General features: G+C 49.2%; 1 protein-coding gene across 1 annotated transcript in view; it reads left to right on the top strand.

Moving 5' to 3' along the window:
- The first annotated feature begins 5205 nt into the window (after positions 1-5205).
- FOXO6 (forkhead box O6) overlaps positions 5206-20941 on the top strand; it is a 269042-nt gene continuing 253306 nt past the window's right edge. The window contains exon 1 of the mRNA XM_086956859.1: positions 5206-6783. Within this exon, the coding sequence (XP_086812985.1) occupies positions 6451-6783 (333 nt within the window). The 5' untranslated portion in view covers positions 5206-6450. The remainder of the gene's footprint in view (positions 6784-20941) is intronic.

Here is a 20941-nt window from a genome sequence, read left to right as displayed (position 1 = left end):
GTACCCGCCAAACAAAAGTAACTGGGGAATTACGTTAGAAAATAGGTTTACTGCCATATCAGGATTAAGCCAATGTGATTGACTGGATATCCAGAGGAGTGCAGGGCAACCAAAAATTATAGAAGTTCAGCAAGGGAACCCTAGTCCTACTATGACAGAAGAAACAGTTTGTAGGATACCCGACCCTAGAGGCTGTACTACTAAACCAGCAGAGAACAGCTTACCAGCTGTCCAATCAGGTATTAAAATGATTGAGGTAAGGTCCCTATCTGGTGAGCCTTCCCCTAACCTGACTACTCCCTTAAATAAGAGGAGTATGGAAAGAGGAAGTCCCATCAAGATTATCTCCTGGAATATTGCAGGTATCCAACATAAAACTGAGACCCCGGAATGGTGTGACTTTATAGATTCTTATGACATTGTACTGTTACAAGAGACATGGTCAGTGTCACCAATATTTCGCTTGGGATTCTTAAACTTTTATGTGCCCGCGAAGAAGAATCCAAAGGGACGCCCTTCGGGGGGTTTAATTATCTGGATACGGCAAACTCTGCAATGTACCACTAAGCAGAACCTTATTTCCAACAGTGATTTACTTTCCATCTTGCTTACCTGCAACGATGGTTGCAAGCTGGCAATATACAACATCTATGCTAGGGGGACTCTAGGGGGTATACCCTCAGATATAGTAGTGGATCTAGATGAGGACCTAGAGAAGTTATCTACACAGTATAACGTTTTAGTAGGAGGAGACCTAAACACAACATTTGAACCTCTAGGTTGTGAGGACAATGATTTGTCCCACGAAGAAGATACCAAATGGGGAATTCCCCAGTTAGACATCCCAGTGGTTAAAAAATGGTCACAAGTAGCTATTCAGGTGAAAAGTTTATGCCTAGCCAGAGGATTGAGGGCAGTAAATGGCCGTACTCCATCTGATGCTCAGGGTAGGCATACCTTTGATAACCTAAGATCAAGTAGTAGAATTGATTACATTCTGATAGATGTCAGAGTCTGGAACAAAGTGATCGATATGCAGGTCATATCCAGGTTGGAGAGCGATCACAATCCACTGTCCTTAATATTTAACCTTGAACAAACCATTATGACAGGAAACTTAGCTAGGAACCTTATGACCTCAGACGTTGTTTTATCAAACAACGTTCGTCATGTCAGATGGGCAACCTTAGTAGCCAATGCAGAGGATAGACAGGCCCTTGAGGGACTAGTTATTGATGAAGTTGCCAGACTGCAGGTCTTAATGAACGATGGAAATTTTAAAATGTTAATCGAAGAGTCACAGCCAAAGTTCTTTGCCAACCTCCAGAAGTTATTCTTGAAAGCTGGCAGGAAGAAGAAGGGTAACGGACCACCTATAAAAAAGGGTTGGTACGACCAATCATGTAGAATAGCAAGGCATAACCTTAGTATTGCTCTTAGATCTAAAATGGGAGTTTTGCAAGCCAGGGACGAATACAGAAAAACCCAGGCAAAGGCAAAAAAGCAATGGGATGAGAATCTCTGGTTAGAACTGAAGAAGGCATGTGCTGACAAACATCAGAAAGAGTTTTGGGCCATATTAAAATGGGGTTCAGGGGGTGTAGCGGAATGTCCAAAAAATCATGTTCCGAAGGAGTCCTGGGTTGACTTCTTCAAACCCCAATATGCTGACACTATAGGTCCACAGGTAGTTCCCTCTCCAGATAGGGTTTTCTTTACCAAAGGACCATTTACCCTAAAAGATGCACATGAGGCAATGGATGGAGTGACCAGAGGCAGGGCACCAGGTATTGATGGTATACCGGCTGACGTTTTCTTATTAGACAGAGATAGCTGGTGTAAATATTTTGTATGGCTTGGGAATGCTATTGCGCAGGGGGCAAATATTCCCACAACGTGGAAAGGTGCAGAAATAATTCCAGTTTACAAAAAAGGAGATAAGGCTTTAGCAAGCAACTACAGGCCAATCAGCCTTATCGACTGTGCTCAAAAACTGATGGGAAGGCTGGTTCAAAACAAGTTGCAAGCCTGGATAGTTGACAAGGACATTCTTTCGCCTTATCAAGCTGGATTTCGCCCTTTAACCAGCTCTGTTGACCAAGTGTTTCATTTTTTAACTTTATATTGGAAGAACGTCACCCTGCTAAATGGTCCCCTTTTTGCTGTTTTTGTTGATCTAAAAGCCGCATTTGATCTAGTTCCCCGCCAAAAACTTTGGGATGTTTTAAGGGATTTAGGAATAAGCCCGGAACTACTGACTTTGCTTGTAAGACTCCACGAGAACAACTATGCCCGGATTAGGTGGGGTACTCAGGGGGAGGTCACGGAAGCCTTTCCTGTCGAGAGAGGAGTAAGACAGGGCTGTGTCCTGGCCCCCACGCTATTCTCCCTTTACATAAACGGCATTGTGGATTTCTTAAAGCAAACTCCGACGGATGCTCCTTTACTAGACGGGAAGCGAGTTCCAGTACTTATGTTTGCGGACGACACTCTGCTGGTCTCGCGGACCCCCAGCGGTCTGCAAAAGACATTAAACGCTTTTGGAGAATTCTGCCGGATCCGAGGCCTAGAAATAAATACATCAAAGACAAAATTTATGAACCTGAATCCCTCCAAGAAATACAAGGGGAAAATGGTTCATAATGGGGCTATTCTAGAAGAAGTCGACGCTTTTACCTACTTAGGCATTTCTTTGAATGCTAGCATGAATTGGAGATCTCACATGGACTTTGTATTGTTAAAATATAATCAGTTGACAGGGGCAATAGCTAAGAAGTACAATACTTCATTTACAAAACCAATACAGCCAACATTGGAGATCTACGGCATGAAAGTGCTGGGTGCATGCCTCTATGGGTCAGAACTTTGGGGCTTCACCAATTTGAATTCTTTATCAGTGGCAGAAAACAAATTCCTGCGAGGCTTAATCGGGGTTCCACAGAGCACTCCCTCTACTCCTCTCCTTTATGATCTGGGGAGGAAAAAGATTGGGGACATGATTAGACTTCGCCCCCTCCTATACTGGAGGCGTATAAAAACTACCCCGGAATTGAGCCACTATGCTGCTGCCTTATTGGATGTTGACAACTCTGATACCTTTCACAAAGTAGTTTGGTTAAAAGAGGTGAGGAAACTACTTCAAAAATTGCACCTTGAACACTTGTGGTCCGCAACTGACCCAGATGTCTTCCCATCCAAGAACACATTAAAAATCTTATATTGGGAAATGACAAATAACGCCGTATTGGTCTCCAGTCAACCTCCTGCACTGACATCCCAGTTTTTAGAGATAAAAACTCTCCCTATGTTTGAACAGTACTGGGATTTGATCTCCAAGCCTCTAGATAGGAAATTGTTTTTCCAGTTCAGAGTCGGCACCCTGCCCCTAAATGCTTTTACTGTCAAATGGTCCACTGATAATGCTAGCACATGCTCTTATTGTAAATCCCATGTAGAAGACATCTTGCACTTTTTATTCGTATGCCCATTATATGCTGTCCCAAGGAATAGGTGGCTGAAACCGGTATGTAAAAATCTGGGCACAAGGAGATGTGTGGAGGCTTTCAGAATTCTGAAATCGAATTGTGCCCCTCAACTTGTAATTGCAGTGGCCAAATTCCTGGGATGGGCTTGGATAATACGCACGCGCATTTTAAAACCCCCATGAACTACACGAACTTCCCTTGGACTGTGACGATATCTTTTATTGTGTAAATTTTAAAGATTTTTATTCGCCAACTATGCATTAATGCATGCTATTTAATATGTTTTTTATTATTAGATTAGTATTTATACTGTTTAGATAGGGATGGAAGCTTTTATGACAATGTTGTCGAATAAAGTATTTAAACTTGAAACGCGTGCATTTTGGACACACGGACAGATTTCTCAGTAAAAAAAATAGTGTAAAAACACATAAGCTCCGCAAAAAACAACTGCTCACCTTCAGTAGCTGGCATTGTTCCCATGAATGTGGGCTGCATTTTTGTCACGGTGCATAATGACATGACATGGCTTAGTAGCATAATTCCGGGAATTTCACAAGAGTAAGTAAAGTTACCAAAAGTGCATAAAATTACGCTGGCATAATACATATTTCACTTAGGCAAAGAGATAGCATATGGGAAATTTCACATATTAGGCATGAGGCAGGCACGGGAGGGGTGCTACCCTGGTGTGGCTGCAGCAGGCCAGCGGGAAGTGCTGACATCGCAGGCACCCCCGTAGCAGGCAGAAGTGTTTCTGGCAGCAGGAGGAATGAAAGGAGGGATTACAGCTTCAGGGGACAGGCGAGGGGCGTGGTGCCAAGGGCAGAAGGCAGGGGAAGGGATGTTGCACCTGCATTCATGGCTTTAGCAGGCAGGGGATGGAGAATGGTGTCGAGGGCAGAAGGTGGGTGAATGGCTACTGCCCCTGCCTTCAAGCCTGTAGAAGACAGGTGATATAGCGCTGTACTGAGGGCAGAAGTTATAGATGGGACTGTTCCCCCTCCGTGCATAGCTTCATCAAACAATTGGATTGGTGCGGAGGTCAGAACGCAGGGAGGCGAATTATTGCCCCTCCCTCCATGCGTGCCTGCAGCAGACAAGTGATAAGAGTGGCGCTGAGGGCAGAAAGCAGGGCAGGGGCTTATTTCCCTGCATGCATTGCTGCAGCTGACAGGTGATAGAGAGTGGTTTAAGGGAAGAAAGCATGACAGGGGGTTTATGTCCCTGCATGCATTGCTGCAGCTGACAGGTGATAGGGAGTGGTGGTAAGGGCAGAGAGCAGGACAGGGGGTTATGTCCCTGCATGCACTGCTGCAGCTCACAGGTGATAGGGAGTGGTAGTAAGGACAGAGAGCAGGACAGGGGGGTTATGTCCCTGCATGCATTGCTGCAGCTCACAGGTGATAGGGAGTGGTAGTAAGGGCAGAGAGCAGGACAGGGGGGTTATGTCCCTGCATGCATTGCTGCAGCTGACAGGTGATAGGGAGTGGTGGTAATGGCAGTAAGCAGGGGTTGGGGGTCTTCTGCCCCTCTATGCATGGCTGCAGCAGGCAGAGGCGGTGGAGTGCTGCTGAGAGCCCGAGGTACCGGCAGACGAGGCGCTGCCACCACCTGCGTGACTGAAGGGGGCGGGGCCAGTGGCGAGGAGCCGCCGCCGTGGGCAGATGGTGCCAAGGGCAGCAGCCGGGGACCTCCGAGCGCCCAGTGACCAGCAGGGTATGTGCAGGGCCACCCCTGCCCCGCAGCAACAGCCTCCCCAGCCAGGGACTCCCTGCGAGGGGGACCTCGGCTCCTGAGGGGTGGGGTGTGCTGATGTCACTTGTCAACTCCATAAGAAAGTAGGAAGGAGTGGCTGAGGCGCGCAGGAGACAGGCTGGGCTGCGAGCAGGCGGCGGAGCGCTGTCAGTGCCTGCTGCAGACCTGGCACGGAGGCTGTGCTGACGGGGAGCGGGGCTGCTCTTCAACCAGCGTCTGGGGGGCACGCGAGGGGCGCCATGCCATGCCCGGAGGACCCCTAAGCCGCACAGCACCTGCCGGACCCCAGAGGCGCCTCCAGTCTGCTCCGGGGGACCCCGAGGCGCTTCTTTTCGCCTGAAGGACAGCACCCCTGTCAGTGTGCGGGGGCCCCAGGGTCGCCCCCCGCCTGCGTGGACGCATCTTCTCCGCCCAGAGGCGCGCCATGGCTCTGCCCCCCGGCGCCCCGCTTTCCTCCTTATTGTAACACTCAAAAGCCGGCTGGCTGGGCGCAGACAGTATTGTGTGGTGGTTTCATAGTATTTCTGAGGAGCCCTCTGCGCTGCTGGGAGGCTCCTCGACTTGGAACTAGCGGCCCCCTTTCCCGTCCTTCCCACCCCAACCCCCCACACTCGGAGGAAGGAGAAGGAGAGGCAGACGAAGAAAGACGAGAGGGAGTACTGATTTCGCGTGAATTATTCACCCTGAGTGGCGGCTGCTGCGCATCTGTTGCTGGCTGAAGACGCGGAGACCCCGGCACCCCGCGGGTGGATGCCGCCCGACCCTGCTGCCCCCCTATTCTGCGACACTTCTTAACTGCTGCATTTCGTCTCTTTTGGGGGGTCGTGCCCCTCGGATCTGGCTGTCCTTCGCTTCTCGACGACGTGGTGTGAAGATCCCTAATTATTAGGGTCCTTAGGCCCCGCTCACACTGCCCCTATTCCTAATCCACGGATTTTATTTTCGGGGTGTCTCCCCTTGGATTGTGCATCGTTCTTAATATTGGGGACTACACTGAGGATCCACTTGCTCCTACTCAAGCCATGTGCCCAACAGGAGTCGGCACCCCCGAATTTGCACTCGGCTTAACTCAGTTTTATTGATATTTGCAGTTTTTTTTTGTACTCCGTATTCCCCACGCCTGGCTGGACATTTTGGGGGGAGGCGACGCTCCCCCCTCCCCGGATACTCAAAGAAAAGTGTGAATATTCAAGAAGAAGGGGGGGGCATGGAGGAGAAGCGGCGCCCCTCTGACCCGGAGGCGGACCTGGCCCCCCAGAGCCGGCCGCGTTCATGCACCTGGCCCCCGCCGCACCCAGAACTGCCCCCGGACGGGCCACCCGGGGGAGCCCGAGCGGACCCCGCCGACGGCCCGCTGCGCAAGGCCAAGAGCTCCCGCAGGAACGCCTGGGGCAACCTGTCCTACGCCGACCTCATCACCCGCGCCATCGAGAGCGCCCCCGAGCGGCGCCTCACCCTGGCGCAGATCTACGACTGGATGGTGCGGAGCGTGCCCTACTTCAAGGACAAGGGCGACAGCAACAGCTCGGCGGGGTGGAAGGTGAGGGGGCACTGGGGGCGGTCAAGAGAGGAGGGCAGTGTACTTCTGAGGGGAGGCACAATGAGGGGGGCAAGGGGTTGTGAGGATGATGAAGTGGGAATGTGGTAAATTGTGTCGATGTTATACTGGGGTGGCGGTACGGGGTACAGAGGTCGGTAAAGTGAGGGTGGCGCTATACTGAGGAGGGTGGCATTCTGAGGGGGGCCAAGAAGTTCGGAGGGCGGTAACGTTTTGGATGTGGTGGTACACTGCTGGGTGTTATACTGAGGAGGGCGGTATACCGAGGGGGCACAGGGTAATATGCACTCCTCCATTGACAAGGGTGGCAGCTTATACCGAGGGGGCACAGGGTAATATGCACTCCTCCATTGACAAGGGTGGCAGCAGTAGCTCGGCGGGATGGAAGGTGAGGGGCCACGGGGCACTGAGGGCGTTAAGGTGACGGTGTCGTTATATTGACGGTTTCCATGGCGGTATACTGGGGGGGGGGGGGGGGGGGGGGCAGAGGTTTGCAATATGCTCTGCTTCAAGGACGAGCTCGGCGGAATGGAATGTAAGGCGCATGGGCTGTATAGAGAGGGTCGTTCAGCAAGGGGGCGGGACACTGAAGGCGGCAGCATGCTCAGGTGGTATACTGTGGAAGTCGGTACCTAGGCGCCGGTGTACTGAGGGTACGGTGGGCTTCTTCCTTCATCAAAAGACAGTGTCTTCGGTGGGCAGGAATATGACGTGTATGGGGAGCGTGACACGGCGGTGTTCATAGGGGGTCGTGACACGGAGATGTGTATGGAGGGTCCGTGGCACAGAGGCGTGTATGGAGGGGCCGGAATACGGATGGATATATGGAGGGGGCCGGGATACGGAGGGTTAACATGCTGTGAGTTCCTACTTCGAGGGGGGCTGTTCTGCTGCCGTGTGCTGAGTTTTTGTTGCTCAAAGTCGTTCAATGAGGGCTGCACACGGAGGAGAAGGGGGCCGCTGTCCTGCCTCAAAGACAAGTGCAACAGCTTGGCAGGCTGGAAAGTGTAGGAGCAAAGAGAACATGTACGTGGGAGAAGCGAGTGCTCTGGGCGCTATACTAAAAGCACACCTATTGGAAGGCGGCGTGCTAAGATGCGGTGAACGTGTATAACGCATCTCACTATGCACTTAATACACCGCATCGCATTAAACATTGAGCATTGGGCAGTATACGAAGGGACTGCGTTTTTCCAGGCGGCATACTCAGGGCTGGTGTAATAAAGGGTTGTGTGTTGGGAGGGGGTCTACTCAGAGGGTGGGATGGCGAGCTGGTGCCACACAGAGTATATATAGTGAGTGTTGTATACTCAGGCCGGTGCGTTCTGAGTATAATGAGAGGCGCTATACTAAAGGCGTATAGTGAGCGAGGGTGTAGTAACGAGTGTGACGTGATGAGAGGTATACCCTATACCATGAAGCAGAGCAGTGATGAGCGGCATATATAGAGGCGGTATTGTAGCGGTCTCCTTGGGCGATGTGTACTATAAACACAACAGCGCTGTTCCGAGGCACAGTACACGAAGAGTGGATTGGAGAGGGTGACTTGTACACAGCCTCCACCAGTGACGAGAGAAGGCGCAGCAGAGCGCGGGGCATCTGGGGACACGGGCGGGCGGAGAAAGTCCGGTGACGGGAGGCGTGGGGGCTGGGCAGAGAGAGCCCGGGCGTGTACTGGGGGCTACAGAAAGCGAGAGGGCCCATTCGACTGATTCCCTTGTATTTTTCTGTAGCGCTGCATGCGGTGGACGGCGGCTAGAAGGCGCTTGGGCGTCATATTTCACATTCCCGTGTAAGTGAGGGGGCCAAGTCACTGTCACTGAGTGCTGTCATCACCGAGAAGAGACGGCAACGAGTGAATGTACCGCACTGAAGGGATCGCCGTCCCTTCAGTGCGGTAACTTATCCCTTTAGAGCCCACCATTCATTCTCGCGGTGCGACAGCATATTTCTCATTAGACTGCCCCCGATTTACACTGCTCTCAGGCAGTCTAATGTAATTTTATTTTAAGACAGTGGCGCCAGCACATCAGTCAGCACTATCCCTTTAACGTCTGCTCAATCCGTACTCTGCTCCCCTGTTCGGCGCAGTCTATGAGACATCTCTGTGTCTGTTTTATCTCACTCGCTCACTCAGGTCCGACTTAATTCATAGACGCTGCTGTCTCTTTACACCCTACGCTCACCCAGCAAACACAAAGAGAGAGGCGACAGACTCATATCGCCTTACGCTTAGCTTCATCCTTTGATTGAAACATACGGGTCTCTTTCGCCCGCATGGCCCCTTTCTGTACACTATCACCCCTTGGCATTATATCCGAGGCAGTCTGCCCCCGTAGGACAGGAACTTGAGAGACCGAGACCCACCTCAAGTCAGGTCCCCCAGACATTTTGACTCACCCACCAGAGGACTGGTCCCTGGATCATCACGAGACACCTAAAAACGGGTCACCTAAAAACGGGTCTTTAAGACTGTCTGACCCACTGCTGGACAGGACTTTGAGATCCCTCACAAAGGTAGGCCAGGTCTGAGACACCCTGACTCGTATCAGACAGGCCTTTCAGACAATCTGACCTGCCATTAGACATGTTCCTGAGACATCCTGGCCAACTGCATAACAGATCTTTGAAATAGTGTGACCCAGAGAAGAACAGGTCTTTGAAGCACCCTGGCCAACAACCTTGGGACATGTCTTTGAGACAGCCAACACACTCCCTCGGAGGGCTATCAATCCAACTGTCCTGTAGAGCAATAACATTCCTCAAAACCGCAGCAACAGAACTGGAAAAAAAGGAAATCATTAACTAATCTAATAAGTTCCAGCACACTCACTAACGGCATTGTCTATATGTTTTAAACTCTTGTGTTTTTAACTTCAAAATGTACATTTCACGAATGGTGGTTCCCCACCCTTTTATGATCTTTTTTAATGAAATCAAATAAAAGTACTTATCTATTTATTCATTCATCATCATCATCATCAGCCCAACACACAATAGGACATGTCTTGAGACACAGTGTTGTTTGAAGGATTTGGGGGGCCCTGGGTATCACATACTTCATGGGCCTCCGTTAAAACAACTTTGTATTACATTGCCCCCTTTCTGCTCATTCAAACCTCATGATGACGACCAATATTGAATAATACATTACAGTTTGAGATGGCAAAATTCACCGGTTGGAGTTAGAAAATAAACCTACTTTGCCAGGGGCCCCTTGGGAGGGATGGGCCCTGGGCAGTTACCCACGCTGCCCATTCCTTAACGTGTCTCTGTCGATACAGCCAACTCTACCTTAGGCCAGATCCCTGAGACATCGCAGCACACCAGAGAACAGGTCCAGGAGACAGGTCCTCAGCTCATAATAACCCAACTTTAGGACAGGTGCTTGCCCGAGACATCCTTCCCTCCCATTCGCTGGTCCATGAGACTACCCATTTGAGAGGACCAGGTAAAGTTGGTTCATTCAATGAGACACCGGTACACCAGGGTCACTGGATTTATGCAGCGGGGAGGGCCAAATTATGTGGGGGTTTGAGTAAATTGGGCAGCAAGAAAAGGCAGATTATGCAACATAATGTGGCACGTTTGCCTATTTGGGGCCGCTAGCTTGAAATAAGCTCCCTTAAGATCTCTGTTCAGTTGAATCAATCTCTAGTTTTAAAAAGAGGTTCAAAACATAGCTTTTTGTTCAGAATTAGGCAACAATCACTATGAGTTGAGCACAGGGACGCTCCTTGAGTAGCTGTGAGCTGTGCAAATCTCGTTTCATCATCATCATTACTTTATAGTATTACTTTATTATTCTGTCATTTGTACACTTGTTAACCCTGTCTAGTCACTGGCTGCTTCTCATGAGTACCAGCTTAACCCCCAAATATAGCAATAAGCAACAGAAAGGTGACCAGTCAAACTTTGCAAAGGGTCTTCCACTAACAGGTGTCACTGTGTTCTTAGTAACTTTTGAACCATTTGAGCTAGAACCATTTTTTTATGTACCAATCTGCAGATCAGGCAGCAGGTGATGGATTATGTGGCAAATGCGGCAAATCTATAACTATGCGAAAAACACTGGGGCTGCACAATAACATAATTCCAGTGGCCATCCCCTAGGTCTATTCATGACAACTCCAGGCCTATTTCAATACTGCACCCACCCGCCCATGCGAAGCCTCCTGGGCGAAGATATGCCCCTCTCCAATCACCAGCCCCACCACCAGGAGGAATGTGTTAAATCAAGCAATCATGTCTCCATCCCACAAGGTGATTGCTGCCGCATGCCCCCTGTCTGCCTGTCCATGGAGTGCCTGCGAGTGCGTCTACAGTGGAGCCCCGTGCACCAGGCAGGGTGATGTCTGCACCATATCACCTCACAACCAGGTCACGTGAAGACAGTGTCTGATGGACAGGACACATGTCAATATTAGGGGCCATTTTGCAAAGCCGATGTCTGCACTACAATCCCCGCCCACCTTCCCTTCGATGTAACATCCTACCTGCATCGCGCAGTATGTGGTCTGGAATAAAGCGAGTACATCAGACAGTATAACCCCTGCAATATGCCCTTGACACCGGACAGTGTGGTGTCTGGAATATGCTCCTAACATCACAGCGAGGGGTCTGTAAAAATGCCCCAGACATCAAACAGCATGGCGTCTGTAATGAGCCCGGACATTTCTGTCCCGACTATCAGCGTGCGATTAGGAACACGTCACTGTACATCAGGAAATGCAATGTCTACGATGCTCCCCGTGCACGAGGTGTCTGAAAGATCCCCGGTACATCAGACATCAAGCACAGCGTAATATGTACCCCGTGTATCAGATATTTGGGCCTGTAATATGCCATTTTCTCCACGATTGTGACCCGTCTGTAATATATGTCGCCGACTATCAGACCACCTCGTCTCCACTGTTTCGTCCGTGACACAGTACGATGTCTGCAATATAGCCTCCGCCGATCCTTCGGTGTGATGTCTGTAATGTATGGGACCCTTTTTACCCAAAAGGAGTCCCGTAATACGCCCACCTCTGACGTAAATGTAATATCTTTAATATGACCCACGTGTATCTGACACTAGGGTATGCAAAATCCCATATCAAATTGTATACTTTCTGTCTGCCAGATTGTGAGAGGAATACCCCCAATTTCGGATTAGAAAGTGTGGCGTCTTTGGAGCGTGAGTGTGTGTGCGTGCTTGCCTGCGTGTGTGGGTCTTTTGAAAGCATGGCTAAAGAGCACGAGTAAGGGAGGGGGGAGGGGGGCTTGCAGGCTGGAGAAGGGGGTTACCCGCTGGGCTCCATCACCAGAGGGTTGGGTGTGTGTAAGTTGTTGCTTGAAGAGGGCAGTGGTTTCACTGCTTCTGAGGTGGAGCAGTGAGGGAGGGAGGGAGCTTGCAGGGTGTGGGTGACGATAGAGTTGCTGATCCCAGTGTAAGAAGAGCACACGTGGCGTCATGTCTTTTCCCTGCATTTTTGCCCTTCAGCTTTTTGGTGTTACTCCTGTGAGAGGCATGTATCACTCTCAAATCTTCCCAAACGTGCGTGAGGAGTGCTCTAATTTACCGCTCCATGCGTACGTAATACCAGTCATTGAGGAGGGGGGTAGTAGGTGTGGTGGTACTCTGATGGGGGGAATTCTGGCAAACGTTCTAAGACCCCTGATTAGTGGAGCAGTGGTGTAAAGGCCGTTCTGGCGGGCTTCGGTATGAGGGGGCTGTCAACTTCTCCCACTCACAGCAGGGGTTGCTGTAAAACCAACATTTGGGCACCTGGGGTTGGAGAGGCACTTGTGACGGTACAGGGCGTCGGAGGATGGCCCCCAACTCCCTGTTGCTCTTAAATCCCGTTGCCACTCGCCCCTGAACCTGGCTCGCCAGATGCCCCTGCCTGAGGACGCAGGCACGGACCACCTCACCTGTGCAGGTCACTCAGCCCCATCCGAGTCCGAATCACACCGACGCTGCTCCCCTGCACAGCACGGCTCACCCCGCTCAGAAAGCACACCTGCACCCCCGACTCTGGACATACAGGCACTGGTCACAAGCACAGCACATGGCCCGCCCCCCTCACCGTGCACAGCTGTCAGTCATTTTCCGAGCAGGTGTGCTGCGCCATTGTGTGCGAGGTACCCATAGTTAGCACCCGGGCATTATAGCGTTAAGCAGAAATCCCATAATTAAATGTGTCTGTGCATGGGCTGGGCTGTCTGCTCTATACCTGCTAATTTTACCAATACACAAAAGGCTAGAACGACCCGGGTCCTAGCGCCTAGACGCCTACCCAACTTGTAACGTGCCAGTGGCATCTTCCGTCTACACCACCAATGAGTTCCGATTACACCACGGCTCCTGCCCAAACCCCTGACCGGGAAAAATAATTACCTGCGGCTCCAACCCGCCCAAACCCTCTACTACCACCTCCCTGGTGGCATCCGAGAGCGCTAGGTGCGTGCAGGCTTGCACCTGCAACGCTGCGCACTGCTTGCTCCACAGACCCCTAACTGCTGGCCCGTTCCCCTCTCCACTCGAGGGTCGCCTGCTGTTCTCACCGCCGGCTCAGCTCCCCCCGGCGCCTTTCATAAGGTCATTTGTTCATAATTTCCTTTAAACTCGACTCGCGGGCGGCAGCTCGGAAGGCCCGGGCTATAGGCGAGGCCGCGACGGATAGGAGGGGGGTGGGGTGGGGTGTAGTGTAGACTATAAGCACCTCACTCCTGTGTAAGGGTTAGGGCCTTTATGCAGGTGTATAAATTATATGGACATAGTTATGGTGTCGGGAACTTTTATTAGCAGGGTCACCTGACTGGTGACACCTGTGATGGATGGGTGTGGGGTGAGTGTGGATGCCAGCCATCGAGGGGTGCTTGGAGGGAGCACATTATTTTACAAACACTAGACGGTGGCCAGCCGGTCACTATACCAGCGTGGAAGGGTCCAGTGGGAGGTGAGGTGGTGCCCGCCCCTGCCGCTCCTCTCAGTCGCTTGGCACGTGCGCTCCGGGCAGACTCTGCGTCCGCGCCTCGCCGAGATGTCTGCTGTTTCTGCGCCTGGCCCACCTAGGATGAGATGACATAGCACGGAGTGGAGTCTGACTGGGGCGAGAGAGTTTAAGGTGCAGTCTGATCCCCAGAGGCCTGGCGGACGGCGGGGAAAGGGTCAAATGTTGTTTCTCCACATGCTGGTGACGATGAGAGGCTGGAAGAGGCCGTGGCAGAGTCAGTCGCTCCTCAGTCATGCCCGATGGACCACGCTCCGACTCTGCCCCAGCCTTTTCAGGATTATCTCGATTTTCTTCCTATATAGCGCTCTGAAAATCACTACGCCCATCTACAATGCTGCTTTTAAACTTGGGTGGGCGACAGACTGCTCACAGGAGCCCCCCCCCCTCCCCCATGTAGTCGCCCTATAGGCACGCAAGCCCTTAATCCTTGAATAGAGAGAGGTCTGGGAGCTGCGGTCACCCCAGCACCCTGATCCCACGCGCCCTGCCACACATATCTTGCCCCCATTCAGTGCGAAGTGACAAATGCACGGACTGTTTGGAAGCGAGAGCCCCAGGGGGCGATATGTCATACTTCATAAAATCACAGCCAACGCCGGGCTCTTCTCAAGTCTGTGCTTTCGGGGTCCGGGTAATTGATGTTTTTTCTGCAGAATGTATGGCCAGGGAGCAATTGAGTGGGATGAGGGGTCTAGGCGTCGAGTGATGTGCTTAATGGGGGCGAGAGCTCGCGTAATTCCGCTACAGATTTAAGCATTCTTATAAGATGTGGTTACATGTTTCGTGCATATTTCACAGCGGCATGATGTGGCCTTCAGGCCGCTTTACAGCACTTCGAGACACTCAGTCCATGCACTGCCTTGCTGTTGTCAAGCTGGGTGTGGGTATGAGGCTTTAAAGAAGAGTGAGCTCCATGCCAGGGTCACTGCATATGAAGGCCTGGCTGTGGAATCATTCATCCATTCATCCATTGTTGTACGGCCTTTTTGTTATCTGTAGTAGTGTTGCCTGCCACGGCTAGTTACACTGACAATCAAGTGCATGACGTTGTGGTGGGAGGACCGGCATAGCGAATAACACATTGTCCTTAAAAGTAAATCATTATATAATTAAAACTAACCCAGGTCACTCCGGTTGAAGTTGATGGTCTCAGCCAGATCTCGATAAAATACTGTTTTTTTGTGCTCCTGGGTGTCAACAAATATTTCATGTAACTAATTTTCAATATACAAAAGATATTACTGAAATGAACAGAAAGCTTTTTTTTTCTGGTTGCAAATAGGGAGCAGATGCAATAGGTCGAATTCAAAAAACGGCGGTGGTGTAAGTCCTCCGAAAGCCACCCTATAAGCCCCAGTGGTAGAACTTTATTTCTTAACCTTACAAGCTCAGAGGCCGAGCCATGAGAGTTTTGGAGCCCTAACGAGAAGCCTTGAGCCCAGACCTGCGTGAAGTCCCAAACATGACATGCACCAGGAAGAAGGCAGCCAGGGCCTGAGGTACACAGAGGCAGCTCTCGAATAGTGGGCGCAGCTTGCTTATGACGTTCGCCAAACACACCTGTGTACTGATAGGTCGAACGATAGAATGCCCACTAGCACATAGTTGTACAATGACCTGCCTAATGAATTTCCTTATAAGGCAGGGAGCTATTTGTGACACCCTCCGATTGGCTGTGAGCACTGGGATGGTGTCCTGAAAGGGACTGCAGACCTTCATCCCTGCCTTCCTTTCCCAAAACAGGAAACCTTTTTGAAAGCAGACCTGTGCCTTAATTACTGTTAATTATGCATTCCTTCATTTGTAAAGATAATAGGCACCGTATAGTACCTACCACTCCTTTAAGGGTCATACGTTTGTGAATTGTACAGCTACATATATGGAAATGTTATCTTCTTCACAACAAACTTTTTTAAAATGTATATTATTAAAGATGTTTCCTAGGCCTTTGCAATATGCGTATTCGAATTGATTTTTAATACTTTTTTTACCTTTTCCTCTAAAAAAGGAAAGGGTTTGAAATAAAATGAAAAATTCTCATATGGGGCTACATAGGTGGGGAAAGGGTCACTGAACCACTGCCTTCTTTCTACCCCTGAGACCGCTCACCTCCATTCCAGAAGGGGAGGCTCTCTACCTTCGCAAAGCAGTTACCCCCCTCGATAAGGAGTTAGTACCTCTGCAAAGGTTTGCCGCCACAATCATGGATGCATTCCATTGCAAAACCCAAAAATACCACTCTTACTCCCCTCCCATATGTGATTGTAATGGGTTGAAAAATACCTTTCCAACTTGCAAAAGATTGCAATACGGAGTTTTCCTGTCGCATACCCCATTTTTGGAAATTGCAGGCTTTGCAACTGCAATACACCTTTGTACAGGAGACTCCTATTTATCTAGGTTTTGCATACTGCACACCGCATCAAGTCGATATCAGAGTGTTTTTAGTTCTGAGGATATGAGAAGCAGACAATTATAGAATGTATATATAGAAGTACAAATGCAAATTGCAGTGTACATTTTGAAAGTCAATCATAAAGATAATGCTTGTCACTTTTGCTTCTACTGTAAGTCTCTGTCCTTCAAGCCCAGGCCTTCCCTAGAAACAGTGTGCCCCTTCCGCAGACACATTGGGCATTCCAAAGTGGAAGCACCCCAAAGCCTATAAGATCTCACCCTGGCATGGAGTAAATCATGCATAATGCCTTAGCACTATGAAAGTAGGTAAACCGGGCCATCCTGCCCCTGTTGCTTTGTAATATGCAGCGATAACTGGGGTGTTGTGGGCCAACTCGCCTCTGGGCACTGGTGGCAATGCCCTTGCTGCAGTAATGGTAGGTGCAACCAAGATCACACAATGCTGCCATCCAGACGGTAGGTGTAGCTTCACGCATCCAATGTTGCCTGCAGCTACACAATAATTTTTTTTAAAGTGCTAACCAATCCTGCAAAGGGTACTGGAGAAACAATTTTAATCATTTGTTTTAAGTTCTGCCAAGCAAGTCCCCCTGTGCCAGTTAAGAAGTTTCTTTGTTAGAAAGAAAATTGCTGCTTCTGGTGAAAGTTCCTGTTGACCATTCACAAGTTATTTCTACAAATAAGTGACATCCACTTTGAAAAAAAACTTTTTCACGCCCCTTGCCGCTGTTTTCAGTGCTTGAATGACATTTTTGAAAGGAAAAATGCGACTGGTTTCTTTTAAAATGAGTTGCACACAGAGGACTAATTCCAAGACAAAACAGGAATCATCTGGGATTTTTCTCCAAAGCAGTTCAGTTGATTTCATATGTAATTCCGGCTGTGCCCCGTAGACACCGCTATTAACTGGAACTTGCAGAAGGACTCAGAAATACAGTTGGGCAAAGTAAGCTGTGCAGTACAAACAGGACAGTTCCTGTTAAGGGTCATATACCTTGCAACCGTCCCGAACCGCTGAAAAGCCCCTACCTAATGTAAGTGACGTCTGTATGGCAGGGCCGTGACCCGGAAGTAATCCGGGCCAGACAAGGACGACTGGGAAAAAGGGCAACATGTTTACGTTATAATTAGATGCAGCGGTTGCTCGGTCAGCCACAGACTTCCCCGGGCTTTTTGTAAAACTTTTACGAAACGTAAGAAGGCCTCGAGGTGGTGGAGTCTTTACTGTTTTGCTTGTAATGCACAGTATCAGATTCGATTTCTTTTCTGCCTCATTCTCACTCGGATGGGCACCACGTGGCCCATGTCGGTGTTGCGACACTGTGACTGCACTGTGTTCATCATGAACGAGAGAAGGAGTTTAGAAGATGAGGCAGGATTCCAGCTGTGTGCGGTTTGTGAATGATGGCCTGTTACAATAAAAGCATCCTTTTATAGTGCCTGTCCAGTGGACAGACACAAACCTGCAAGTTCACCAGGTTCAAAATAAGATCGCGTCCACAATTTGTGCTTGGGCAGGAAGTTGAGGTATGCCACTTGGAGAGAATGGAATGGATATGAACCCGTTGGCCTGGATATGTGTTGTACCCCTGCCATGCATTGGTTTTAAAGAGCTGATAGCGACACAATACACGCTACATTCCAAAGTACACAACCAAAGCACCCAAAATTTCACATCAAACTGTTTTACCTGACGTCCATATTTTTAGGTCAACAAGTTATTTGGGGATTTGCGTTGTGTCCTGTCACCTCAATCACATTGCTTTAAAAAATGAGTGGGCGGTTGTGGTTTTATTTTCAGTAGAAATCGTATTATTGCTCAAACTCCACAAATCCTCCTGCAGTTGTTTGCACGCATTTACCCACCCAGTGGAATTGTGAACACTTCTTTCACAGCTCAAGCGAGGGTGGTTCTGACAAACACTCTTAAAATGAAGAGAAAAAAAATGGGAACACCATCTCAGAGGTCAATGATGCAAAGCCAATCACAGGAAAGGAGGTCCAAAGGGTAAATGATGAGAGAAAGAGAGGAATAGTGTAGCTTCTATTGGTGCAGCAGGTGCAGTGGCACTGGGCCCAGTGCTCACTTAACCTGGTTATTGCTATATTTCATTCCATGCACCAGGGCTCACGATACGTTGGCTATGTTACTGAGAGAGAGAGGGAGGGTTGGAAGGAAGAGTGAAACAAAGATATCTGAAAAGAAGAAATTAACTTTAACAAGGACATACAAAAGCAATAAAATGGATGCAAGGGTGAAAGACTGATGAATGAAGTATAAAATAACATTTGCATGGGTGGGTGAAAAAATGAATGGCTGGAATGATGAAAGGCTATACTTCAAACCTTTTAATGCTGCGCCCTCTAGTGGAAAAAATGTGTTGCCCCCCCCCACCAAATGTTTCGAAATTATTTAATTAAACTGGCACTGTTTAAATATGTCTAGACTTATTTGAAGATTGCAGGTAAGTTCTGTTACCGTTTTAAAAATGCAATCTAATACATGATTGCCAAACATACTATTCTGGTCAGGTAGGCCTTCCTAACGTGAAAAAGTATTCACAGTGCGCTTATTAAAAACGGGGTGTGGGTTTTATAAGAATATTTCGAGTACCTTTCCTTTTGACACCTTCTCCCAGACAGGATATAAATGGCAAAAGATGTTAGTGATGGCCCATTACAGAGCGGCTTACTGACGCTCATCTTTTTCTCTCTGAAAACAAAGCACTGTCATCAGTAAAATGCTTTTTTTGGTTCGAGCCTGGTGCCCCCATCCCCTGCAATCCCCCCACCACCCCTCCCCTTCCCCAGGGAGGATCACCTGAGGCCTCCCTGAGAGGCCTGTCACCCAGCTAGACAAATCCATGGATGGATAATTTGAAGTTTGGATGCACGGGTGACTTGATAAAAAGAGGGTGAAAAGATGGATGGTTGAAAAGGAATGTGTGTATGTACAGTGCCAGATTAAACCCTTTGGAGCCCCATAGGTAGTTGAAATTTCCAGTCCCCCCTTGTAAATTATTTTCTGATACCCCATGCACTTAATTTTTTTTAACAACTGACAGCTGCCAGAAGAGATTTTAAGAGACAAACTTTTATGTTAATCTCATGTCTCTGGTTTATGTACTTTAATTTGTATTTTGATCTGTTGCCGCAGGCCCCTAAAAGGAGTAGGCCAGTGCCTACGTTGCCTAGTTGGTAATCCGTAACTATGTATGTATGGAAAAATGATTGCTTAACACCTAAAAGTGTGAGTGGAAGTATAGAAGGACGGATAGAAGATTGTAATGATGAAAAGGTGATAGACAGAACGATAAAGGAAGGATGATGGATTGGTGAAAGGATGGATGGCAGCATGAAAAGATGGATAGATGAATGGATGGATGAAGCTTCAGGGATAGAGAGACAGATGGATGGAAGGTGGAATGAAGAGACCTGGTCAAGGGAGGGTAGGGCATACTCGCTTTACTCACCCATGGCATTCAAAGCATGGATCAAAGTGGGGATGAGTGGGGTAATATTCTGGCTGCTCCCTTGTGCCCACCTATTCAGTAAGGGCGGTAACAAAAGCAGATAATGTGCAGACTCCGTCAGGTCCCCTGCGTGTTTTCATCCCCCACGGCTTCGACTATTTTCAGAGCATGGCGGCAGCCTAATCCTGCCCAACCGAAGCAAGTGCACACAATGGGTCTGTATTTGCCTTGCATAGGCGAGAGCCGTGTTTAGTGTGAGTTTTTGTGTGTGTCATAGTAGAGTGTTTTCTATAGTTACCCATACCTTATTTCTAAGAGCTGTAAATGAAGGTGTCAATTCTACTCAGTACACCGACAGTGTAAGGACAAAAGGCTGTGTCAGCCGATACAAGATGACTACATGCCTGTAATGATTGTTCAAAAGGGCCGGACTGGGAACCCCAAGTAGCCCTGGCAATTTTGTCAGACTAGCCCCCGCACAGTGCATAGTGAACGAGCCTGACTAATACAAGACGAGTTTGGGTGCTGGAGGGCGGTGTGCAACTGTGAAGCACTGGCTGGCCACCCTGAGGCTGGAAACGAAAGTAAGTGGATTATGCTTGCTTGCTGCTCTTGTTAATGACGGCCATATTGTAGCACCGCTGCAAAACCGGCCCCAGCCTCCCGGGGAAATCTCTGATGCCGGTCCGGCCAGTCCGGCCGTGCAGTTCAACTCACTGAACCATACCTCTCCAACCTTTGCTGAGAAAACCACTTTTTATAGTCGCTGTGTGCACCCCTCTGGGAGTATTGAACCCCTTGGCTTCCGCCCATGCACGGTTTCAGCCCCCCAAGATCCTGTCTGTAGAGGATCCCTGATTTTTCTGCGTGTTCGTGGGACACTTGCAGGGCACCCTGTTTCTCAAAAGAAAAGGTGTCCATTCTAGATCTGGAAAGGCTGGATCCATGAAAGGGTGTCATAATAGCTTCGGACTATGAAAATAATAATTTGACTTTGTGTAAAGTAATCTGGAGGTCATCGAAAGTGCTCCAATGCCCTGGGATCAAATTTGCGCTAACTAAAACTACAAAGAATAAAATAACCGTGCTATCTTGTGCCTCTCCTTCCTTGCATGCGCCAGTGCTCTCTTTGCTTTCAGTGGCTATCTGTCCTTTCACTGCCCCCCCCCCCCCCCCCCCCCTAGCTAGTCAGTTCCAGCACTTATTTCCTTCTCTACCCCCATTTGCACACCACCCCTCACTTTTGTT

Source organism: Lissotriton vulgaris, chromosome 2_1 (genome assembly GCF_964263255.1).
Source record: "Lissotriton vulgaris chromosome 2_1, aLisVul1.2, whole genome shotgun sequence".
Taxonomy (NCBI): Eukaryota; Metazoa; Chordata; class Amphibia; order Caudata; family Salamandridae; genus Lissotriton; species Lissotriton vulgaris.
Note: the sequence above shows the minus strand (reverse complement) of the source record. Positions and strands in the feature narration are given on the sequence as shown.